This window comes from Gorilla gorilla, chromosome 10 (genome assembly GCF_029281585.2).
Source record: "Gorilla gorilla gorilla isolate KB3781 chromosome 10, NHGRI_mGorGor1-v2.1_pri, whole genome shotgun sequence".
NCBI lineage: Eukaryota > Metazoa > Chordata > Mammalia > Primates > Hominidae > Gorilla > Gorilla gorilla.
This window is the reverse complement of record NC_073234.2, coordinates 124,230,108-124,255,843: the sequence shown is the minus strand read 5'-3', so window position 1 is coordinate 124,255,843 and position 25,736 is coordinate 124,230,108. Positions and strand designations below refer to the sequence as shown.

At 47.4% G+C, this 25,736-nt stretch overlaps 1 protein-coding gene and 1 pseudogene across 3 annotated transcripts in view; one reads left to right on the top strand and one right to left on the bottom strand.

Annotated features, from left to right (window-relative positions):
* The window catches only part of LOC129526019 (basic proline-rich protein-like), a 328,162-nt pseudogene that overhangs the window by 58,220 nt on the left and 244,206 nt on the right, over positions 1-25,736 (bottom strand).
* SSH1 (slingshot protein phosphatase 1) overlaps positions 1-25,736 on the top strand; it is a 74,926-nt gene that overhangs the window by 8,241 nt on the left and 40,949 nt on the right. Inside the window, exon 1 of one of the 3 annotated variants that reach the window (XM_055358964.1) lies at positions 21,827-21,984. The exons of the other annotated variants lie outside the window; for them this stretch is intronic. Within the exon in view, the coding sequence (XP_055214939.1) occupies positions 21,842-21,984 (143 nt within the window). The 5' untranslated portion in view covers positions 21,827-21,841. Of the gene's footprint in view, positions 1-21,826; positions 21,985-25,736 lie in introns of those variants that run through there. 3 annotated transcript variants of the gene reach the window in all.

Here is a 25,736-nt window from a genome sequence, read left to right as displayed (position 1 = left end):
AGCCTCCCAAAGTGCTGGGATTACAGGCGTGATGACAGTCACTGCACCTGGCCCGTTTCTTGCTAATAAAAGGTCCCTTTCTCTGTCTAGTTGGGAGCTGCAGGGGACCTTACAAAGGGATGGGAAATAAAGCTTTGGCAGCTTTCCATATTGAATTCTCAAAACAGCCCTAGGAGGGGGGTTTTCCCGGTTGGTGGTTGAGGCCCAAGATTGGAATTGGGAAATCCTGTATTTGAAGCGAGACCTCTAATGCCAAGTTGATCCTACTCTGCCGCCTTTCTGGAGACCAGGTTAGTAGTACTGTTGCATTAGCTGTCTTGGACATACAGGTGAGGGAGCATGCCTAAGGCCACTGGGGTGGATTAGCAGCAGCGCCAGGGCCAGCACCAAGGACTCATGCCAACTGGTGGCGGGTGCCTCCTGGGATGTTGGGTCATTCTGACCACCACCGGGAGTCCTTCCGTGCCACTGTCAGCAGGCCCCCAACACCATTGTGACCACAGGGAGACCCTGGGCTGGAGTTGGAGACCTGTGTTCTCATTTAGGGTGGGATGCTGGGCTCTGGGCTTGTCTCTCTAGGTGCCCTTTTAAACCCCTCTTCAGCCACCTTGACGTCACACTCACCTTTTTAGGCACAGGACACCATCCTGCCTCCTAGCCTTCCTTGCTACACAAGAAAAGTTGTGTCCTGGTTTAAGCTTTGACTGAAACTCATTCACATCCGTGTGTTAATTTGCATTTTCAGGCCTCTTCTCTCTGAATCTCTCCTAGAGAAGAAAATTATGGAATAGTTGGTTGCTTTCTGTTTGGGGTCAGGAGAATTAGGGAGAGATTTCTCTTTGTTTCCAATGGATCCTGAAGGTGAGCTGCCATCACCTCATCTCTAGGAGGTGCTGTCGGGAGAAAAACTGGAGGTAGCAGGATATTTCTCTCTCTTTTCTCCCCTCCGTCTAGCCTTAATTAGTAGTTTCATCTTTTGGGTCATCGAAAAAGTCAGCTCTGATTCATCCATATCCAATAAATTGCAGGGTCACATGGATCGGGTCTTCCGAGCCACCTGCCTTCTTTTTCTCAAGTTCCCTGGTGGCGCCTCTTCAGGTCCTCACATCTCTTCTGTCCCGTCACAGAGGAACACCCCGGACCCATCCTCTCTACCTTGGCATATCACCCCCTGGTCCCTTGATGCTTCTTCCTTCTGGTCCTCGGAGTCTTTTCTGAGCTCCAGCGTCACCGGCGTTGGTGGCCTTTCCGCCCTCCCCTCTCGCATGTGCCTTTTCCAGTCCATCGGGACTACTCCCTGCTCCCCAGTCACACACGTTCCCTAGGCCAGTTCCTTTTCACCTGGCTGTAGTCCTCACGACCAGCTAAAAGTGCGCCTGCCCCAGATGTTTGTGATTTCCCTCTCTTCAGAGAAAGCAGGGAGCCCCTGGCATCCCTATCTGTGACAGGTGCCACACCCGCCTTACGATGCAGGTCTGTGTGCCCTTGTTGCATCCCTAAGTGCTCTCACATCCCTTAGTGACGGCCTCGTTTCTCTGCCTTTGTGTAGCATTTAAACAGTTTAAATGGCTGGGCATGGTGGCTCACATCTCTAATCCCAGCACTTTGGAAGGCCAAGGCGGGACGGATCACTGGAGCTCCGGAGTTTGAGACCAGCCTGGCCAACATGGTGAAACCCCCTTTCTACTAAAAATACAAAAATTAGCCGGCCTGGTGGTGCGCTCCTGTAATTCCAGCTACTCGGGAGGCTGAGGCAGGAGAATTGCCTGAATCCGGGAGGTTGCAGTGAGCCGAGTTTGCGTCACTGCACTCCAGCCTGGGCAACAGAGCGAGACTCTGTCTCAAAATAAGTAAGTTGATAAAAGTTAACAGTTTAAATGGATGAACCTTTGACCCTGCAGTAAATTCCAGACATGTAGGAGAAACAGCCAGGTGTAGAGGGAAGGCAGTGGGGTTCTGAGTCAGGCAGACCTAAGTTTGGCATCTGGCTCCTGTGCTGGTGGCTGAGTTCCTTTACCTTTGTGTGTTCCTACACCTCTGTGGGTCTCAATTGTTCCACCTATAAAACAGGGATGACACTGTGACCTTTCAGGGTTGTGGAGTAGTTATGTGATGTTCCTTGTCCAGGCCAGGCCCAGTGGCTCACGCCTGTAATCCCAATACTTTGGGAAGCCAAGGTGAGTGGATCGCTTGAGCCCCGGGGTTTGAGACCAGCCTACACAACATGGCAAGACCCCATCTCCGCAAAAAAAAATAGAAAAATTAGCTGGGCATGGTAGCGCACGCCTGTAGTCCCAGCTACTCAAGAGGTTGAGGTAGGAGAATCACTTGAACCCAGGAGGTTGAGACTGCAGTGAGCTGAGATTGTGCCGCTGCACTCCATCCTGGGTGACAGCAAGACCCTGTCTCAAAAAAAAAAAAAGTTCCTTGCCTAGAATCAGGTCCACAGTGGGCTTGGTTGCTGTGCTCGGTCTTCACAAAGTATTGCTGACGTGCAGTGTTAGTTCATGGCAGAGGAGAATCAAAGGGGCCGACTCCTGCAGGTGCTGGGTCCAGGCCTGAGAGGGCGCCCACCATGGATGCCCTTTGACTTGGAGCAGCCTTCCTCCTTTACCCGGCTACATTCCTATAAGATGCAAATAAGAATACAGACTTGGAGGAAGCAGTGTTGTAACTCAGACAGTATTTCTGAAGGCCTTCTGGGAAGTGTCTCAAGAACTGATCATCTCACACCCAGCATGCAGATGATTGCAGCAGAGCAGTATAGATCCATTTCCCTCGCTCTCCCCTGCCTTCTGCATGTGCAGGCTGCTGCTGGCCGCTCGTAGTCCCTCTTTGGAAGCTGTGCCGTTCAGACTGTGGGAATTGGTGAGCAGATGGCCCTGCTGGCAGCAGCTCCTGGCTCCCTTGCCATCCCGGGAGCTGGCTCAGTCTGGCATGAGACATAAGTAGTTGTGGGCTAGGTAGGACACTGGGGAGATAATATTGTCCCCAGGGTGTGGATCAGGAGTGAAGTTTTTTTTTTTTTAATCCAGCATTTCCAAGTCAAGTGTGGGAACATGGTCATTAGAATTATTATAATTTGCTCATTTGTGATTGCCTGCCCTAGCAAAGGTTTGGGCCAGAGCGAGCTGCAGGATTTTGTCTCTTCTGTTTTATTTGGTTTCAGTGGTAAACTGTGAACTCCCTGACTCCTCTGCCTTTCTCTCCGCACTCCCTTCCCCTTTTGGTCTCCACTTGGAAGTCCCCCAGGGACCCCATTCTCCCTACAGCCTTTTGAAGTGTGGTTTTGCCTTCACCCCCTCCCCTACAGTGTCAGAGTGGATGGGGGTTGGCATGTCATTGCCCTGCAGACCATGCTTCCCCTCTTCATTGAACACCCCTACTTTTGCACCTGTCCACACTCTGGGGTTCCTCCCTGCCCTTGGCGGTCCATCTTAGCCTGGGCTTTATTGTCTTTGTTGCTTGTCTGTCAGTTAAGTCCTGCCAAGAGGTGTCATGCACCCCGTGCATCCAAGTTCTGTGTCCGTACTGGAGATGGATGTGTGCATAGGTTACTGTATCAGTCATTGCTTGCTGCATGACAAGTTACCACTAACTTAACAGTTAAACAATATATGTTTATTTTGTTTAAATTTGAAATGGAGTTTCGCTCACGTTGCTCAGGCTAGAGTGCAATGGCGCAATCTCAGCTCGCTGCAACCTCCGCCTCCCGGGTTCAAGCAATTCTCCTGCCTCAGCCTCCCGAGTATCTGGGATTAGAGGCGCATACCACCACACCTGGCCAATTTTGTATTTTTAGTAGAGACAGGGTTTCGTCATGTTGGGCAGGCTGGTCTCGAGCACCTGAACTCAGGTGATCTGCCCGCCTTGGCCTCCCAAAGTGCTGGGATTACAGGCATGAGCCATCACGCCTGGCCAGCCACCGCACCCAGGCCATGTTTATTATCTCACAGCTTCCATGGGTCAGGAATCTGGACACGGTATAGCTGGGTTCTCTGTTCGGGAACTCACAAGGCTTGCTGGCCGGGGCTGGGGTCTTGTCTGAACCCCAGGGTCCTCTTTTAAGCTCACGTGGTTCTTGGCTGAATTCATTTTCTTTTTTTTTTTTTTTTCTGCTCTGTTGCCCAGGCTGGAGTGCAGTGGTGCGATCTCGGCTCACTGCAGCCTCTGCCTCCTGGGTTCAAGTAATTCTCCTGTCTCAGCCTCCCGAGTAGCTGGGACTGCAGGTGTACCCTGCAAATTTTTGTATTTTTAGTAGAGACGGGGTTTCACTGTATTGGTCAGGCTGGTCTCAAACTCCTGACTTCAGGTGATCCACCCGCCTCAGCCTCCCAAAGTGCTGGGATTACAGGCGTGAGCCACCACGCCTGGCCTGAATTCATTTTCTTGCAGCTGTGGAGAATTCGTGGTGCTTGCTTCTTCAAGGCCAACAGGAGAGTCTGCTTCTGTAGGGTCTTATGACAGATTGTTATCACTGGAATGACTGTCTTATCGCCTTTAATGTGCAGCACAGCCTAATTAAGGGAACAGCTCTCCCATCTTGTTCTCTGGTCCCTCCCACATTCAAAGAGAAAGGCTCACTCGGGTGCATGCACCTAGCAGAATTCTGCCCACCAGTCAATCTGTGTGTGTTCTAGGGATGCCCCCAGTCTAACATAGAGAGAACACATGTAAACAAGTAGGTTTCCATTCAGCGTTACAGATGTGCCTAGTTTGGGGATGGTAAGGGGTGCCTGGTGCTCATGGGAAGAGACCAGAAACGCGGGGAGCGAGCCTTGCAGAGTCTGACATCGCCCTGGTAAACGCTGGTCCCCTCCACTCAGCACCCACATGCTTGTTCATGCTCTGAGGCTTAGTGTCTCTTGGATTTGCCCCCACCTTGAACATGCTGGCCTTAAAAATAACCACCCATGTTGATTCTTATTTTTTTTTTTCTAAGATTTTGGACTTAGGGAGGGATGGGCATGGGTTTGGCTCCTGTGTCTGTCCTTTGTCACCTCACTAGGCTATTATATGATCTCGGGCAGGCCTTAGTTTCAAATGGCCAGTATAGTACACAGCTTGTAGGGTGGTTGTCAGAATTAAATGTGCTCATGATGCGAACCCCTTCTCCCATAGTAGACATTCAACAAATGCCCCTGCCCGTACTTCCTTCATGGTAACAGCTTCTGTTGGGAATGATTCGTGTCTTCCTTTTTCTTCTCACAGGCATTTTTCTCTCCTTAGTGTTTCCTTGGTGTTTGGTACTTGCTTTGTAGTATATGTACTTAGGTACAGAAATGTTTCCTGTAATGCAGGACTGGCTGCGTAATTTGTGGAGCCCAGTGCAAAATGAACATGGGAGAGCCCCTTTTTAAAACATTATTAAGAGGCTGGGCTCAGTGGCTCACTCCTGTAATCCTAGCACTTTGGGAGGCCGAGGCGGGCGGATCACTTGAGGTCAGGAGTTTGAGACCATCCTGGGCAACGTGGTAAAACCCTGTCTCTGCTAAAAATACAAAAATTAGCCGAGTATGGTGGCGCGTGCCTGTAATCCCAGCTACTTGGGAGGCTGAGGCAGGAGAATCACTGGAACCCGGGAGGTGGAGGTTACAGTGAGCTGAGATCACACCACTGCATTCCATCCTGGGCGACAGAGTGAGACTCTGTCTCAAAACAGACAAACAACAACAACAAACATTATTAAGAATTTCAAGATGGCACCAACGGAGTATTAAACCAAGCACGGGGCCCCTCTGAGCACATATGAAGAAGCTGGCCCTGCCCACTAGACCGTGAGCCACCCTAGGGACAGGGCTGCCTGACCTCCTGCCTCACAGTGCCCAGTTTGCCCTGGATAGGCCCTAGAGGTCTTGTAAATTGAGTATTGTTTCCTGTTGAGCAACTAAAAGTGGTCTTGGACTTTCAGGAAACAAAGGACAAAGAAATTCTTCCCACTGTTGCCTCCGTTGCAGTTTAGTAATATCGGTGCTGTTAGATCAGTCTCAAGACCCCTCTGTCCTCATCTGTCTGCTTGTGAGCTATTCATTCAACAAATATTTTTTGAGCTCCTACTGTGTGCCAAGCCCTGTTTTAGGGGCTGGGAATATAGCAACAAACAAAATAAAAATTCCTGCTCTGGAAGCTGACATTCTGTTGAGGGAGACAAGACAGTAAATAAAATAAACAAGCACAATAATCATGTGTTGGTAAGTGCCCAGGCGAAAAAATAAAGCAGGGATGGAGGAGAGAAAGGGGAACACCCATACTCCACTCTGTGAATTGCCTTGTGTGCATTATTTCAGTTAATCTTTGTGAAAACCCTGTAAGGACATTTGAATTCCCATTCCCTGGAGGAGAAGACTAAACCCCAGAGAGGTCAGTGGCCTGTTTTTATTTAGTAGTAAACGGTAGAGCTGAGACCCTCATACTCCATGTCTCATTGACTCCAAAACCTGTGCTCTTCACCCCAAAATCCAAGCACTGTCTTTTCCTCCTCCCTATGCATCAGAACCCACACTGGGAGACAGAATGGAGTTTATCAGAAGAACCAGGCTTTGCAGTCCATTCTTCCTGGTGAGCCATTAGCGGCATCACTATGTGCTTGGGCAGGTCCCGTCACCTCCCTGAGCTCTACTTAAAGCAGGGATTGTCACATATCCCCTTCATGTGCTGCAGCCCGGAGAACATCCGGGTGGTAATGAGGCCAGCTTCTGCAGGCTGCAGGCTCTGGGCTTGGAACTTTTGCACTTGCTGTCATCTTGTTGTCACAAGCCTGCAAAGTAGGGACTCTCCTCATTTTAGGAAACCAGTTCCACGAGGCTGGTGGGAGGCCTGAGCCAGGGTTTGAATGCAGGCTGCTGTGATTCAGGGACCTGAGTCCTGCCCCAACCCCTGTGGCCTTGTAGGTAGTGGCCTCCCATTGACTCCCACTTTTAAACATTGGGGCATATTTAAACATTGGGGTCATTGTGCTGTTTGGCTGTTCCTTTTGGTTTAACTTGGGTTTTATTTCTGCAGTTTGTTGGAACGTTTGATTTGAAAATCAGAATTTGTCTTCAATTTTTTTTCCCTCTCTCTCTCTTTTCTTCTTTTTGAGACAGAGTCTTGCTCTGTTGCCCAGACTGGAGTACAGTGGCATGATTACAGCTCACTGCAGCCCCGACCTCCTGGGCTCAATTGGTCCTCCCACCTCAGCCTCCCAAGTAGCTGGGACCACAGGTGCACACCACCTTGTATTTTGGGTAGAGACAGGGTCTCACTGTGTTGCCCAGGCTGATCTTGAACTCCTGGACTCAAGCGATCTGCCCACATCGGCCTCCCAAAGTGCTGGGATTCCAGGCATGAGCCACTGTGCCCAGCTATATATATATATACACACACACACATATATATATACACACACACATATATATATACACACACACATATATATACACACACATATATATATACACATATATATATACACACATATATATACACACATATATACACACACACACACACACACATATATATATATATATATACACATATATATACACACACACACATATATACTTTTTTGGGGGGGGGGGGGATGGAGACTCGCTCTGTCACCAGGCTGGAGTGCAGTGGCACGATCTTGGCTCACTGCAACCTCCGCCTCCGGGGTTCCAGTGATTCTCCTGCCTCAGCCTCCCGAGTAGCTGGGATTACAGGCATGCGCCACCACCCCTAGCTAATTTTTCGTATTTTTAGTAGAGACGGGGTTTCACCATGTTGGCCAGGTTGGTCTCAAACTCCTGACCTCAGGTGATCCACTCGCCTCGGCCTCCCAAAGTGCTGGGATTACAGGCGTGAGCCACTGCACCCGGCCCTATATATTTTTTTTAATTAGAAAACTCATTCTAGAATGGGGACAAATGAGGACAGAGACGTGAAGAGTTAATTCTGTCAGAACTTAATTAAACTTTTCATTAAGGTTAACGTAAAACGAATTTTGCTCAGAGTCTAGTAGGTTTCATTAAACTTTTGAAACACCAGTACTTAGACTTCAAAAGAACGCCTCAGGGCTCTGGTCTCCTTCCTGTGCACTTAGCACATCGCATGAGCGTGCGCGCATGCATGTACACACCAGGAATGTGCGTGCAAGCTCAGCTCGTAGGTAGCAGTGTTACCAGTGGTCATCTTCATGATAAATGGGGCAAAGCTGTGAGACGGAGTCAGACAACCTAGGGTCCATCTTGAGATGCGTCATCTGCTGTGCAACCTAAGGCAACGCCTCTTCACTTCTCTGGGTCCCTGTCTCCTGCTGTGTAAAGTGAAAAGACAAGATTAGGTGATGGCCTCCAAATTTAAGAATGAGTCCTCAGACCCACCAATCTAGATCTGTGTTTATATTGTGCTGCTCTTCATTTGCTGTGTATTTGTAACTGACTATCACGAGTTTTATTCCCACAGTGAGAGCAAGGTCATGCGCTTATGGGGGTCTAGCTGGGTCAGGGCTATGGTCTGACCCTGCAGTGGAGAAAACCAGCTGGGCTACCGAGAGGAAGTGACCCTCTGCTGGGACTCACCTCCTCCTCCGCAGAGCTTAGCCTGCTGCGTCTGCCCCCAGGAGCAGAGCCATACAGAAAGCAGCGTCCATTTAGAAAGAAAGTACTCGCATCTTTAGAACTCATCTTTGGCATTCATTGTTCTGTGGTCAGATCTCTGGATTTAGACAGCTTATTAGAAAATTCCTGAGATGAGGAGGACATCCAGATGGGTCATGCTGCTTCAAGGAAGGCTGAAAATGAGAAACCGGGATTAATCAAAATAGGATTAATCAAAATCCAGAGGAGCCATTTTCTTTTTTCTTTTCTTTTTTTTTGAGACAGAGTCTTGCTCCGTCACCCAGGCTAGAGTGCAGTGGCACGATCTCGGCTCACTGCAGCCTCTGCCTCCTGGGTTCAAGTGATTCTCCTGCCTCAGCCTCCTGGGTAGCTAGGACTATAGGCGTGTACCACCATGCCCGGCGAATTTTTTGTATTTTTAGTAGAGATGGGGTTTCACCATGTTGGCCAGGCTGGTCTTGAATTCCTGACCACAAGCAATCCAACCACCTCGGCCTCCCAAAGTGCTGGGATTACAGGCGTGAGCCACTGTGCCCAGCCCCCGAGAGGAGCCATTTTCAAAGCGAACTGAGCAATTGGGCTGGAGGGTGCGGGGGCTCCTGCTTTGTGGGTGTAGTCAGTGTCGGGATGCAGGGTGATGTGCTTATGAGGAAGCCACGCTGGCCAGCCTGCAGTGTGGGGGCAGAATTGCAGTGAGATACAAGAGACTGCCGCATAAATGAGGACATGCCGGGAGAGCCTGCGTGTGGTCAGAGTGGGGCTTCTGGATGGGGCATCGGCCTTGCCACTTAGCTCACTTGCATGTCTGACCCTGGGCCCACCACCTGCCTTCCTCCTCTTGGGGCCCTCCTGAGGCCTCCAGAGAGTCTTGTTCTGTGTACAGTGTCTGGCCCTGGCCTATACCCAGTGGCCATCATTTTCAGTGCCAGCCCTTCTGCCACACTTGTTCCCCTCCAAAGACCAATGTTAACCAAGTGACACCTAAGGAAAAACCCAGCCTTGACCTGTTTTCCTGCAAGTTCCTCTGAAACCTGTGCCAGGCTTTTATCTGGGAAACATCATTCTTGAGTGCCTTTACTTTTACAGTTTTTTTTTTTCTTTCTTGAATGGTTACTTTTGAAGCTATTTTTAGAAAGACTTTGTTTCAGAGAAGGCTGTTCAGAGGTCCTGTGTTAGGAAATGCCTGGTCTTTCCCTGTGCCCGCAGAAGTCATTCCTGGTCCAGGCCTGGCACGCACTTGCCAAGAGTCCTCGAGGCGTGTTTCCCCAAATCTGGGCCCCATCAGAATTCCCACAGGAAGGGGCCTTCAGTGTGGTCTGGAAAGAGCCAGGCTGGCTGCAGCATCTGGAAATCACTTGTCACTTCCCCAGTGGCCAGGCCCACCCGTGCCACGCTGTGTCTGTTGCAGCTGGGAGTCTAGGAGTGGCTCTTTAGGTCTGGAGTCAAGGCCACTGACCTGTCGGCTGCCCCTACAGCAAGAAGGCTCCCTAAGGAACCTAATTCCCAGGCCCTGGGGACTCCTGACCAGGCCCCACCTCATGAGGTGGAAGGGAGAGGAACCTCTTGTGAAACAATATGGTAATGGAGGTGGTTTTTACTTAGCTATTGGCTTTTTCCATTCAGCCGATGTGTATTTAGTGCCTAAATATGGGTTCTTTGCCAAATGCCAGGGATTCTGTGTGGAGTCAAAAAGAGTCCTTATCCCTCAGGGGTAATGTGTGTTGTATCTACAGTAGTGCCCTCCAAAAAGGATTTGAAACACCTTACAACATTCTTAGAGAACAATAGAATTTAACATTAGTGAGAAAATCGGGACACGAAGAAAGCAGAAGAAAATAAGATGAAGTAAGGGGAAGGTTTGTACATGTAATACATGGCATAGCATTGGTATGGTTACCAGAATTTGGCCACGGATCTGACTTTGAGTTTCCTGGTAGTCAAAGCAAAGACAGAAACAAGATCAATCTCTTGATTCTTGGTGTCCTGAAAATACCAGCAGATCAGTTCCTCGGAAGAACTCTTCCTGATAGATACCTGTGGTGTTCACAAGGAAGCCCAGCATAATGGATGGACAAGCAAGTTGTCTTAACAGGGAGAGCTGATGCTGCATGCCTATCCCACCAATTACCCTGGGTATTTGTGGTCTTAAGAGGTGAGGTCAGCAGCAGCGCTTGGTGCCAGAGCTGCTGGCCGCCCCAGCACTGAGACAGGATGCTGAGTCACATCCTGCAGGGCTGTGGTATCCTGGCTTCGCGTGCCCTTCACAATAGGAGGCCTGCACGGGCAGGTCAGCCCCTGCTGTTCCAAACGTGGTCTCCGAGCAGGAAAATGCTAAAATTAGATCTTACATGGTCCAGAGCCGTGTATGTGAGAGGCCCTCAAAACCTGGACACACACAGACCAGGAAGACCTGGGAGAGCAGAGCCTTTCATCGTTCTCTTCTGCTCTGGGCACGAAACAGGGCCACTTCTGTTCTGGAAAACATGAAGAGGGCAAACAGTGCTGAGGCAGGGAAGGTCTTGCTTGGTGAGGGTAAAACTATGCAAGAGATGAAAGGGCAAAGTCATGAAATATGCCCATACCAGTGATCAGTAAAATCATCTGAAGTTTTATTACCTACCGATAAAGAAAAATTACAGGTAGTGTTTTACCAAAATCGAATTAAGTGGAGATTTAAAAAATAACTTTAAAAAATTTGGCTGGGTGTGGTGGCTCATGCCTATGATCCCAGCACTTTGGGAGACCGAGGTGGGACGATCTCTTGAGCCTAGGAGTTCAGTACCATCCCTGGCAGCATAGTGAGACCCTGTCTCTACAAAAAAATTAAAAAATTAGCTGGGGGTGGCGGCACACACCTGTAGTCCCAGCTACTTGGGTGGTTGAGGTGGAAGGATCACTTGAGCCTGGGAGGTGGAGGCTGTGCTGAGTGAGCCGTGATTGTCCCACTGCACTCCAGCCTGGGCGACAGAGTAAGACCCTGTCTCAAAGGAAAAAAAAAAAAATGGTAACTCGAAAACTTGTAATGCTCCCAGCACATACAAATGATTAATACTCAAGGTCATGGATACCCCAGATACTCTGACTTGGTCATTACACAGTCTATGCATGTAACAAATACTTACATGTGTTCCATAAATATGTAAAATACTATGTCGATAAAAAATTCTCGTTAATTTTGAGATAATTTCCAGCTTACATAAGAATTGCAAGTACAGTGAAAAGAACTTTCTTTTTTGAACCATTTGAAAGTAATTTGTCAACCTGCTACTCCATTACCCTTGGAATACAGACCAGGGCATTCTCCCACAGAACTGCAACACAGCCATCCACGCGGGACACTGACTCTGATGCATTCCCACCGTCTAGTCCTCTAACCCCTTTCAAGAGTCACCATATGTCCCAGCGTTGTCCTTCATAACAAAAGATCCAATTCAGGACTGCCCGTTGCATCTAGATATCCTGTCTCTTGGCTCTCCTGCCGTCTGGAACATTCCTCAGTCTTTCTTTGACTCTTGTGGCCTGGATTTTATTTTTTATTTTTTATTTTTATTTTTTGAGTTGGAATCTCACTCTGTCGCCCAAGCTGGAGTGCAGCGGTGATATCTCGGCTCGCTGCAACCTCCACCTCCCGGGTTCAAGCGATTCTTGTGCCTTAGCGCCCCAAGTAGCTGGGATTACAGGCATGCTCCACCACGCTCGGCTAATTTTTGTATTTTTAGTAGAGAACAGGGTGTTGCCATGTTGGCCAGGCTGGTCTCGAACCCCTGACCTCAAGTGATCCGCCCACCTCAGCCTCCCAAAATGCTGGGATTACAGGCATGAGCCACCGCGGTCGACCATGACCTGGACATGTTTGTGCCCAGTACTGTCAGTTTGCAGAGTGTCCCTCAGTGTGAGTATGTCTGATGTTCTTGTGTGATTCCACCGGGCGTGCGTATTTGGCTGGAACATCACCCAAGGGATGCTGCGTCCTCGTTGAATCCCATAAGGTGGCACTTGATTTCCTTTTGTCCCACTATGGTGACATTCACTTTGGTCACTAAGGTGGGTTTTACCAGGCTTTTCCATTGTACAGTTATTCTTTTCCCCTTCATCATTCAGAAGCATTCCTTGGAGAGATACTTTAAAATTATGTTAATATCCTGTCTGCCATCAATGTCCGTTTCAATTCTTTGTATTTTTCTGTTTTATTCAGTGGTTTATAATCTGCTTCTTAAATTGTTGACATCCTTGCTCAAATTGTCCCTGTGGACAGTTAGGGCCAGTGAGATCTCATCCAGGCTGGCTTCTGTGTCCCTTTGACATGTCCACATCATTCTTTAAGTGCTTCCTTGCTTTCTGGCAACAGATGCTCCCTACCCACCTGTGGAATCAGTCCTTTATCCAAGGGGCTCTGGTTCCTTTTAGTGGAAAATGAAATTTAGGAGCCAAGCTAGATCTGCTTATTGTTGTTGGGGTGTTGCTAACCACAGGCCTCTCAATGGGCAGAATTAGGGAACATTTTTATGTACGTGCATACCCACATACGTGCATCTATATTTATTTCGGTATGTTGAAAACTATGAGTTCAGACTGGTACCTTCAATTCTGATGCAGCACCTTGGGGTTCATTCTAGTTTTGTCTCTCCATATTCATGACTCCCATTGTCCCTGAAATATTAATAAATATTAACATTATGTATATTATATAAATTTATGTATTATTTATATTATATAATATATTTGTTAATATTAATTATATTAATACTAATATAATTAATTATAACTATATTATAAATTAATTAATATAATATGTATATATTCTGTAAGTATATCATAAATATATTAATTATAAATATTAACATTAATGTTTAATATTTCATTCCTTGCCTGTGAGCAGTCTCTGTCTCCCTTGCAGCCCCCTCCCTGCACAGATGCCCTTTGCACCCTGCTTGCCAACAGACACCTCAGCTTGGGATCCCACACCCCCTCCCCAACTCAGAAGCTTGCCCTGCCCTTCCCTGCCAAATGGTTTTAGGTCTGAATTGTTGGGAGGAGAAGTGGACTTTTTTGAGACTGTTTTCCAGAGGTGTCAGTTCAGCTGAAAGCCAGTGCCTAAGAGCAGAGGTTTCAGAGTTACACTCCTGCCTTCCCCTTCCTGCTTCCCCGCTCCTTGGTCTCATGAACTTGGGCAAGTGACTTAACCTCCCTGAGCCTCAGTGTTTGTTTGTTTTGTTTTCTGATTTTCGTTTTTTTAAGACGGAGTCTTACTCTGTTGCAGTGCTGTGGCACAATCTCGGCTCACTGCAACCTCCATCTCCTGGGTTCGAGTGATTCTTGTGCCTCCCAATAGCTGGGATTACAGGAGCACGACACCACGCTCGGCTAATTGAGCCTCAGTTTCCGTATGTATAAAACACTGAGAGATGGACACTGAGGAATAAATGAGTTAACATACCTGATGTGCTTAGCATAGCGCTCAACGAAGATGTTATTGGTGTTACATTTATTGATGTCCACTGTTTTCTGGGCACTGAGAGGGATCCTGAGACAGAGAAGTCATAGCCCTAGCTCTCCAGACACTCAAGGTGATGTGGGGAACTTAGCTGCTGTTGTGTTATTTGAAGCACTCAGTTGTCAGGAAGACCTGACCTGACCTCCAGGTGGCTTTAACTCGCACGCAGCACTGATGCTGTGAGTCTTATTTGCCAGGTTCAACCTGTGTGTGGGGAGTGCCCAGTGTGCCCAGGGCACAGAGATGACCAGGGTGAGTTACTCCTGGAATACTGACTTCAGAGAAGAGCACAGCTTGGCCAGTGTATCTACCAGCACTTACTTTCAATCTACTGTATGTCAAGCACAGAGGGAGATTTAAAAAGCATGTGCATCCTGGCCCTCACATCCCATTGTGAAGTTAAAATATACTGGCAGGAAGATGGCTTCACCACTAGTTAGTAAATAAGTGGGTCAGGGAACACGATTTGGAAATCAGGGAACTTGGGTTCCTAGGTTCCTATCACTAAGGGTGGTCTTTCCTTCAGTATCCAAGGGGATTGGTTTCAGGACCCCTGCCTTTGCCGAGGATAACAAAATCCATGGATGCTTGAGCACCCGCAGAACCCACTAATTCAAAGAGTTCAGCATCCCTCAAATACTGTATTTTCTGTCTGTAGTTGGTTGAATCCACCGATGAGGAACCCGCGGATACAGAGGACCGACTGTATGTGACCTTGAGCAAGTGACTTAACCCTTAAGCCTCAGTGTCCTCACCTGCACAGTAAGAAGAGGTGCTAGAAGTTGTTGAAAGGGAGGAGCTATAGCTCACAGCGAGGGCCACAAGAGAAAGCTTCCTGGAGAAGGCATAAACACTGGAAGACAGGCATGACGTCGGGAGGCAGATGGGAGGAAGGACACCATGAGCCGAGAACCACAGTAGGCTTTATGGGGACAGTGCTATAGCTGGGGATAGAACAGAGAATGCAAAGCATGGAGAACGGGGGAATAGTGCGAGAGGTAATGCAAGAAGGGTTTTTATTCTAAAGTATTGTTTTCTAACTATATTCTAAGCCCCTAAGGTCAGGGCATAGCAGATGAATGAAATTTAGGTTAACGACATATAATGGCTAATTGTGGCAACCCATAGAGAGTTAGCACAAGAAGTTTGGACTCTAATCAATAGATGATGTCACATGGCTGAAAGTTCTGGGGCTGGGAAAGAATGTCATGAGAGCAATGGTTAGGGGCTGTGCAGAGTGGGCAAGAGGCCAGGGAGGCCCTTGTCCTGATTCTTCTCACCAGGCCAAAAGCTTCCGGAGCTCTGCTGTCCTGTACCACAGCTGATAGCCTCATGTAGCTAATTAAACTTAAATTTAAATTAACTAAAATGAAATAAAATGACAAACCCACTTTCTTGGTCACACTTACTGCATCTTAAGTGTTCAGTCAACACATCTGGCCAGTGGCTCCCATACTAGACAGAGAGTGGGTAGAGAATACAACAGCCCTGGCCTTCAGGGACATTCAGAGAATGCAGCACAGAGCCGGTGCACCATGGGGCTGCTTGGATGTCGCCTGGCTCACGGGGGTGAGGAGGGCCAGAACTGGGTGGTGCCTGAGAGACCTGAAAGGAGGGGCCTCTGACAAAGTTAGGACTCGGTGACAAATGACTGTGATATGGGGCTGCATACCACAGACAGGGCTGAGAACCTGGGACAGTTGGGATAATCTCTTCTCGGAATTTTTGAGCTGTCTCAGAAACTTTCCTTCATGTGCCTGTTATTTCTGGCGTGTTCGGCTGTCTTTGCTGCCATAGCATTTCCCGCACAGTGCAGCCTTTATACCTTCTGCCCTCATGAAGGGGCTTAGATCCTGGTAGAGCAGATGATGCTTGGAGGAAGATGCATTAGCTCCAGCTTCCATGGGGCCTGAGGGCTCTTGGGGTCATCAGGGAACTGTCTTAAGATTTGCTAAACCAAGCCAAGACACATCACTTGCTGTCTTATTTAGGGAGAAAAAAAAAAAAAAAAAGCTTGCTTTTGCGAGCTCGCTGGACAGTTCAGCTGCTTGCCGCTACCCGTTGGTTTGAAGGAGAGCTGTGTAGCTGGCTCAGAGAATGTCTCTTACTGTCTGAAATACTTTTGGACATTCCTTCTCTCTGAGAGAAGCCTACGCCTTCTAGCCAAACAATACATGTTCCAGCAGCAAAGATATTTGTAATGAGCCCTGCCAGCATTCCTTGTCTGTGACCCCTTTCCCTAAGTATAACGCCCTGCAGAGCTGGAATTTTTCTATGCTCAGCATTATGTGTTTAGGGGGGTACAATTTGGGAGCTCCGGTTGACAGGTGTGTCCCTAAAGTTACTTGTTTTCTTAGGCTCTGAAGAGTGACATTTGGAACGAGGCCCTGCCATGTTGCACTGCAAGGCCCACAGTGAAGAAGAACGAGAACTTGGCCCAACTCAGGGTCTTTGTGACTTTTAAACACGAGTTCCAAATGAGGGAAGAACCTGTGGGAGAACCATGGAAAGAATTTTCCATCCCACCTGCAGTCTTTAGCTAATCTCTCTCCAAATGGTGAATTTTCGATCTCCTTTACATCTTTATCAACTTCACTTTGCTAGGCCTGGGGTTCTGAATCCATCCAGAGCCTCACTGAGAGTGGTTTTGAGGTCAGTTGATTAGCTTTCCATGTTGCTGCTATTGCTGCAGGTCAGATGGTCCTGCTCTCTGACCTATGGATTCTTCAGGAAGAGCACCGAACTTTTTCAGCCCCATTCTGCCTCTTATTAGCCAGATGACCACAGACAAGTCATTTATCTTCTCCCAGTCTTGGTGGTTTCATTTTCTTTTCTTTCTTTTCTTTTCTTTTGGGGGGTGGGGGTGGGTGGGACAGAGTCTCCCTCTGTCGCCTAGGCTGGAGTGCAGCGGTACAATCTTGGCTCACTGCAACCTCTGCCTCCCGGGCTCAAGTGATTCTCCCACTTCAGCCTCCCAAATACCTGGGACTGCAGGTGCACGCCACCACACCCAGCTAAGTTTTGTATTTTTTGTAGAGACAGGGTTTTGCCATGTTGCCCAGGCTGGGGTTGTTTCATCAGAGAAATGGGATTGTAAAAATTAAGTGGAAAAATGTAGGGACAAACTCTCTATAAACTAGAAAGCTATTATTTACTTATTTAAAACAATATATGTTGATAGTATTAGTATACCAGGCATTCAGGTGCTGAGAATTGGTGATGTTGACAGTGCGATGTCTCAACCACAAGCATGAGGTTTGTTTCTTAGGTTTGCACATTCTGAAACTTGAATTTGTGAGTTCACTCAGGGATGATCAAGTTCTAAGAAACCAATTTACGCTAACCAAACTTATAAGGAACTGATATATAAAGCACAGTTTGTAAATTGAGGTTTATGAACCCACAGGGGGGCCTTTTATGACAGAGGCCAAATCCTCCTGGGTTCACAGTAAGGTACATGTAGCATAATCATCTTACTCTCCTGCCCCTTATGCCTCTCTGTTTACTGATCCTTCAGGGCCTCGCGGGCTTCATTTCTTCCAGGGAGGCCTCCCTGAACCCCTGTGTGTACGTGCATCTGCACCTTCCACCGTGGAACTTGCTGCCTTATATCGAAGTTACTGTCCTGTGCCTGCCTGGCCCTCCAGTGTCACTCCAGACCGGGTGTGGAGTGGTCTGTGGCATGGGTGGAAACCGGGTCTGTTTCACTTCTAAATTCTCAGGCCTTAGCACTGACCGGACACAATAGACACTCAGCAAATGCTTGTTGATCAAAACCGAATTAACAGAGCCTCCTTTTTGGAATGCTCGCTGGCACCCATCTTTCTATGCTGACAGCGTTACATTAGTTCCTTTTTCTCCTAGAATTACCATCAAGTTCGCTGGACAATTGACAGTCCCCTCAGTAATCACCATGCAGAGTGGGGTACCATTGAGGGTTAGTTCTATCCAGGGAAAAGTGATTCCGTTTGTCTCAGCCTGTCCCATCAATCTGGGACCCATTACAGGGCCTCTTCTTCAGGCTCATATTCTCTACTTTTTTTTCGAGATACAGCATCAGAAATCCTAAATTTGTACTATTTAACTCCCCGTTTCCTTAGGCATAAATTAGTGTAATAATGCCTGTCTGGTCTTGCACACGGTTTTGTGAAGATCAGATGAGTTGACATTCACCAGAATGCTTTGTCCACAGCAGAGTTTGTCAAAGGTCTGATCTGAGGTTGGTCTCGGTGGCTCACAGCTGTCACCCCAGCACTTTGGGAGGCCAAGGCGGAACAATCGCTTGAGCTCAAGAGTTGGAGACCAGCCTGGGCAACATAGCGAGACCCCATGTCTGTTTCACACAGCACAGGTCTGATCTGTTTTTGCTTTCACTGTCATCATTTCGTATTGTCATGATGCAGCGTCTCCCTTAGAGGGCCAGAAGAACATTCAGGTCTCTGAAAGTGTGTAGTAGAAGACTAGCATCTGTTTTACTGCTTCCAAAGAGAGTATTATTTTGTTTTTGACCCTAGCATGACCTCCCTTTATTGCACCTAATCACATCACCCACCTTCTGAGAGCACCATGCCTTTTTGTTGGTGTTACCTTTTACCAGCAGAAAACATCGACGTGTACCTATGTGAGAGGTATCTTTATGAAGCCCATGGAGAAGACTGTTTTCTCTGTGTCTTCTGATGTTATTTGTTTGTTTGTATGTTTGTTTTTGAGACAGGCTCACTCTCATCCAGGCTGGAGTGCAGTGGGGACTCCAGGATCACAATCTCCACTCAATGCAGCCTCGACCTCCAGGGTACAAGTGATTCTTGTGCCTCAGCTTCCCAAGAAGCTGGGACTACAAGTGTGCGTCACCACGCTCAGCTAATTTTTGTATTTTTAGTAAAGACTGGGTTTCACCATGTTTTCCAGGCTGGTCTTGAACTCCCGACCTCAAATGATCCACCCACCTTGGCCTCCCAAAGTGCCAGGATTACAGGCGTGAGCCACCATGCCCGGCCATGATGTTATTTGATTCTGAGGTTTTTAAAACTTGGCTGTGCATCAGAAGCACCCCCTGGAACTTTCTGGAGACAAGGTCTGTCTCTCAGGTTGGAGTGCAGTGGTGTGGTCACAGCTCATTGTAGCCTTGACCTCACCAGGCTCAAATGATTCTCCCACCTCAGCCTCCTGAGCAGCTGGGACTACAGGCACACACCACCAAGCCTAGCTAATTTTATTTTTATTTTTTTGTAGAGACGGGATCTTGTTACGTTGCCCAGGTTAATCTTGAACTCCAGGGGTCAACTGATTCTCCCACTTCGACCTCCCAAAGTGCTGTGATTACAGGCATGAGCTACCATGCCCAGCTCCCTGGAACTTTTTTAAAAAGTAGATTCCCAGGACTCATCACAGACCTTCCGAATTAGACTCTGCTGAGGCTGGACCTGGGCATGAATGTGTTTTAGAAGTTTGATAGGTTGTTTCAATGTATGACCAGAGTTGGAATTCAGGGGTGTTTGGATATTCTATACTGTGATGTTTCTATACCTACTATTTTTGTTCTTCAAGAAATGCTGTTTCTATGCAGCAGGGCAGACACCCAGATCACCAGCACATATACCCATTCCTTAAAGAGGATGGCTGTCTTTGCCCTTATCAGAGTTTGGGCTGGCTTGGCTTACCCTGTGCTCCATGCTCTGCAAATGTTTGGCTGTTTGGATGAGTGAACAGAACCCTGTAAGGAATTCTAGGGGTTAATTCTAGGGGTTAATCAGATTATATATGGTAGAATGTAAATTGGAACCCAGAAATATGAATTCCCAGACCATTGTTTTTACTTTTGTTCCCCGCCCCCCCTGCCCAAGACAGTGTCTCACTTTGTCGCCCAGGCTGGAGTGCAGTGGTGCGATCTTGGCTCACTGCAACCTCCGCCTCCTGGGTTCAAGTGATTCTCTGCCTCAGCCTCCTGAGTAGCTGGGATTACAGGCATGCACCACCACACCTGGCTAATTTTTGTATTTTTAGTAGAGACAGGGTTTTGCCATGTTGACCATGCTGGTCTCGAATTCCTGACCTCAAATGATCCGCCCATCTCAGCCTCCCAAAGTGCTGGGATTACAGGCATGAGTCATCACCCCCAGCCAGTTTTTACTTTTTTTAAACCTTGAAGTGCGGCAGTCACCATGGGCGTTGTCCATGCTATCCCTGGTGATTCTATTTTGGAATCATTGACGGGCTTCCTTCGTTTGTCATATGGAGAAAATACCTTACCCTGCAGAACTGCCAGAGTTCAATGACGTGGCATAGCTAAGTACCTCCTACAGCCTTGGCCACTTGGGAGATCCTCAGTAAATAATAGTCCTGTTGATGAGAAACTTACCTTGAAAGCGACTTCTTGGTCAGCGTGGCTGTGTGGTTTACAGAACTCCTTAGCCTCTGTGCAGTGCAGAAGGGCCAAAGGATGTGTCCTGTCCCCCAACTATGACAGCAGTGGTGGGTAGGATAAGGCTGTGGGTCCCCTGCCCTTCTGATTTCTACTTGGGCAGATGGAAGAACCCCGGCACAGTCTCATCTTCCTGGAGTTCTGTTTGCTTGAATGGTTCCTTCTCTCTCTTTCCCACGCATGATGCATTCACACACTGGGAAGAAGGACGGAAGATGTGATCCACATTCCGACTTCTCAGTGCCTTAGTGGCTTTGCCATTAGGCACCTGGGCAGGCATGAGCAGAGGTGACCGCGGCATAATGGCTCTGATTTTCATTCTGGATGAGTAGAACAGCTGCTTAACAGGGGTTAAGCAGGTGGGCGTGGGGCAGATAGATGTGAGTCCAGCCCCATCTTGTAGAGATATGTGCTCCTAGGCAAGCTGGGGTTTCCTCACCTGCAAAACCAGAATCATGGTAATGTGTGTTTCACTTAATCTGCAGGGAGGATCGCTTGGTCACTTGTGAGCCTAGGGAAGAGAAGCCCCTACTCAGTGCTGCTTCCTTCAGGAATTGTTCCAGAAGTCACCAGTTAAATGCTCCCTCCTCCCTCTTGTAAACCCTAGCCCAGCCCCTTTCTTAAGGTACTTATTCCATTCTCTCCTGCATCATGGTTATTCATATCCTGAACTTATTTCTCTCACTGAAAGAAACGCTAAAAACACAGCTCTTGGCTGGCTTGTGCCCGGAGGGTTTGGGATCACACCTCCAACCTTTAGGACCTTTGCAGCCTGACCTGCCTTGGGCACCGTGCATATCCCAGAGCTCCTCATAGGTGTGCATGTGGTCCCCTGTACCTGGCGTGTCCCCTCAGATAGCTGTTAGCATGACTGAAGAATTTTCAGGATGTAACCGTGCTTTGAGTACGCGGAATAACTAACTGCGGCAGCTGCCCGCGTCACCGTCGCCGTTGGGTAAATGGATGCCGATTTGAAAGAAAGAGTCATCCTTCAGAATGTTGATTTGAATTGGAAGGGGGTCTTGTTGCTTGGGGTTGGTTCCTTGGGGCCAGCTCTTTGCCCTCACAATGTCGAATGCACACCCCGGTGCTTGTTTCTCCGGCCTACAGAAAAGCCCGTAGGAGTGCAGTGATTAGAGGAACCTCAGCTGTTTTGCTGAATGGCCCTCTTTCATCAGGATGTGCTGGGACAAGGGCCTTTTTCAGCCAAAATATCAGAGGAAGACAAGAGTTCCACAAGAGCCATTTGCTTTTTGGGTAGGACTCTGAGGAGGAGTTGGCTCCCCAGCCCTCGTGGAAGCACTCGGCAGCCTTCTGGCTTTTCCTGATCTCCGTAGGGAGCGGATGGCCGGAGCTCGGAGGGCAGTTGTAGGGAGCGTTAGAGATGTGAGCACTGCAGCCACAAACCTCTTTTATTTTACCGACTTCTGCATCTTCCTTCAGCCAACCCACTACTTCTGCTGTCCAGAGGTTTCCACCTCAAATTAGTACGTATGACCACCCTGATTTCTCTTTTCCTGCCATGGCTTGGTTTCTGGATGACACTGGCTGTTTATATTTTGGGGGCCTGGGGTTTTTTGAGGAGCATTGATTGAGGTTTTTTGTCTGTCTTCAATGCTTTGGAGAAACTTTAATCTTATGAAGCTTCCCGAATGGCAGTAATCAGTGTCCAAGAACAGATCTGTGTGGTGGAGATAAAAGCATTCCAGTTGGCGGGTAGAGAGGGCAGCGGCTTTTTTTTTTTTTTTATCCCTCATCAAGATTTTTCTTACAGCGGTGGAGGAAGACATTTCCGTTTTGTCTGTCTGCATCTGACCTTTTGTAACTTTAGTCACTCCTTTTTAGGACACTCAGATCTTTTGTGAGAAGAGTGATTTCTGGGTGGCTGGGTTGGATGGCTTGTGGGTTTGGGCTTCCTGGCCCCAGACACCTGGTAAAGTGAGCGTGCCATCACCAATGTGGATTTCTTCATGGACTTCCCCAGTGGGGCACTGTGAGGGTCTGATGAATCGGGAGCCTGTGCCTCTGGGCATCAGAAGCTGCAGTCGTCAGATACAGTATTCAGGTCAGCCACGCAGAGGGCGCATGAGGCTCTGGGCCCAGAGTGAGCTCAGAAGAGAAGCCAGGAAGCCGGGTCACAGAGACTTTCTGCATCTTGTTTTCATAAATCCTGTGACTGACCATGCTCTGCGGCCTCCCACCCCACCCCCCACCCCGAGAGTCATGTCGTGCGGTTTCCTCTGGCTGTATCTCCTGACTGTATTTGCAGGACGCAGGGTGATCTCACAGCTTCGGGATAATGCGCTGCTACTTGGGCTTCCCTGCAGCTTCCAGTCTTGCTTTTTACAGTAAATGCCTGTTACTTGATTGTCGTGGGGGAACAGAGGCAGAGTGTTCCAGGGCCCCAATCAATGCCATCCTGACTTCATGCGTAGAGCAGGAGGCCCTGATTCTTATCAGTGTAGGAACATGGAGGAGGAACAGCTGGCCTTGTAAGTGATCACAGAGTGAAACCAGCCTAGTCTGTTGCATTGTTCCTTTTTTTTCCAAAGGAAATGTAAGGGAAACCAAGGGGAATTTTTGCTCATGGTTTCCAAGGCAAAGGTCATCGTTAATGGTTGGCTCTTTCCAGCGTGCTTGGGTTTCTGGTCAGTATGAGTTTTTTTTTTTTTTTTAATCTCATGAACAAAAGCAGTTGATGTTGTCTCGAAAAGATTTTCCCAGCTGCTTCGATGAACTGATGGTTGTTTTAGGTTTCATGAGTTTGGAACCTCTCGCATAGCTGTTTCAGATTTTGATGAGAATAAATAGTAAATGATCTGTGTCTAAGAACAGTTCTGAAAACATACTCAGCTGTGAGATTCTAAGGAAGGAGAGAGTGACAAGCTTTGCAGGTGGAAAGGGTTAGGTGATTCTGCAGCCTGTGAAATAAGATCGGCCAGATGGATGCTAAAGAGCTTTTTACTTCCTATGAGTGAGGGTGAGACAGCAAAGAAAGGCTGCTTCTCGTTTCTTTCGTTATTTATAATCCTGAGCTCCTCAACACTTGAACCTTGCAGCACAAATATACGCCTGTGAGAGGGTGGAAAGGATGACTCGGCAGTGCATCTGCAGTAGTGGACAAAATGCTGTCAGATGTCAAGTACTGGTGTCACAAGATATCGAAAACCAATTGCCTGGAATTCAGAGGACTGAACAAGAAGGCAGAACTAAGTCTTCTTACTTAATATTTGAGCAGTCACTATTTTTAGCATGAGCATTTAACCAGAAAAACTAACAGATTTTATTGTGGACTTTACATCATAGAACATAACAGTCTTCCTGATTTCAGGAGCTGCTGATTGGAAATGCTAGTTCATGTGGCATTTTCTTGGCACCCGGAGTCATACTTTAGACTTTGCTGAGTTTTTTATTCCAGAATTCGAACATTTAACTACTAACATTAGATGTCTGGGGCAAAGGTGATCTTGCTTTCTTGTATTACAGAAAACATCTTCGCCTTTCTGTCAGGAATTGATTTACTTAATTTCAAGGTTCTCTTTAATTAGAAGACTGCTTTTTCGTAGGGATTTTTCCTTCAAATCATGTATATGTTCATTGGTTGTTCAAGAGAGAAATTTTTATAGTTGCCTACAATTTGAACTGTGACCTCCTTTTATGAAATTATTAAGATTAGAATGTTCTTTTTAAATTATATGGTAGTGTTTTATATTATTTTGAGAATGAAACAAAAGTAGATGTTTTAAAGGTTAATATATGTTTAATATAGAACATTTGGAAAATACTAGAAGATAATCTATTCCTCCTCCTCCCCCACCTCCCACAAAGCCATTGTTAATAATTTTGGTGTATTTTATGCATAATTTTGAGAGTTGATGGTATTTTTGAACAATTGATAGTAATTCATAGCTGAAGCATTCTTTTCTTATGTCTTAATTTTTGCAAAAGCCAGACTTGATAGCCAAGTCATGAAAGTGAAATTAAAAACTTTTGATGTACGACGGGGTCTCACAACGTTGCCCAGGCTGGTCTGGAACTCCTGGGCTCAAATGATCCTTCCACCCCAGCCTCCCAAATAAACATTTTTTAATTGTAATTTTTAAAGTTATAGGTAGATATAAGTGTTATTGCTAGCTAAAATAACAAAGGCCAAAGATTCATTCTGCTGAGAAATTCATTGGGCCAACTTGAGGTTTTCCTCAAGAATAGTGGACAGGACAACCTTGACTAAGTTAAATCACAGGTCAGTATCCACCCACTTTTTTCTTTCTTTCTTTCTTTCTTTCTTTTTTTTTTTTTTTTTTTTTTTGAGAGACAGTCTTGCTCTGTCGCCCAGGCTGGAGTGCAGTGGTGTGATCTTGGCTCACTCCAACCTCCGTCCCTGGGGCTCAAGTAAGCAATTCTTGTGCCTCAGCCTTCTGAGTAGCTGGGATTATAGGCATGTGCAACATGTGCCACCATGCCTGGCTAATTTTTGCATTTTTAGTAGAGACAGGGTTTCACCATGTTGGCCAGACTGGTCTCGAACTCCTGACCTCAAGTGATCCACCTGCCTTGGCCTCCCAAAATGCTGGGATTACAGGCTTGAGCCACCCGGCCCCTCCCCACTTTTCTTAAAATGCAAACAACTAGTGAAAGTGTAATTTCATCTTGTATTCCATCAAGGGAAGTCACTACGAAACAATGGAGTTGTTAAAAGCCAGAGAGTTAGAAGCAGAGATCAACAGCAAGAGCATGAGAATTCACAAAGTAGACCGCCCTCTCCTAATCAGGGAGTTGTTCTCTATTAGAAAATGTTATGGCCAGGCGCGGTCACGCCTGTAATCACAGCACTCCAGGAGGCCTAAGCAGGCAGATTGCTTGAGGTCAGGAGTTTGAGACCAGCCTGGCCAACATGGTGAAACCATGTCTGTACTAATAATACAATAATTAGCTGGCCATGGTGGCACATGCCTGTAATCTCAGCTGCTGGGGAGGCTGAGACATGAGAATCGCTTGAACCCAGGAGGCAGAGGTTGCAGTGAGTTGAGATCACACCACTGTACTCCAGCCTGGATGACAGAGTGAAACTGCGTCTCAAAAAAAAAAAAGAAAGAAGAAAATGTTATATGACAGTGAGATCCCTGTCCAGTATTCTGCAGAAAGGGGCTCTGGAGAGCCTACGTAGAACTTTGGGTGTTGTCACAGAAGCATTATTTTGTCACGAAAATTCTCCAGCAGCAAGCTTTTAGCAAAAGCA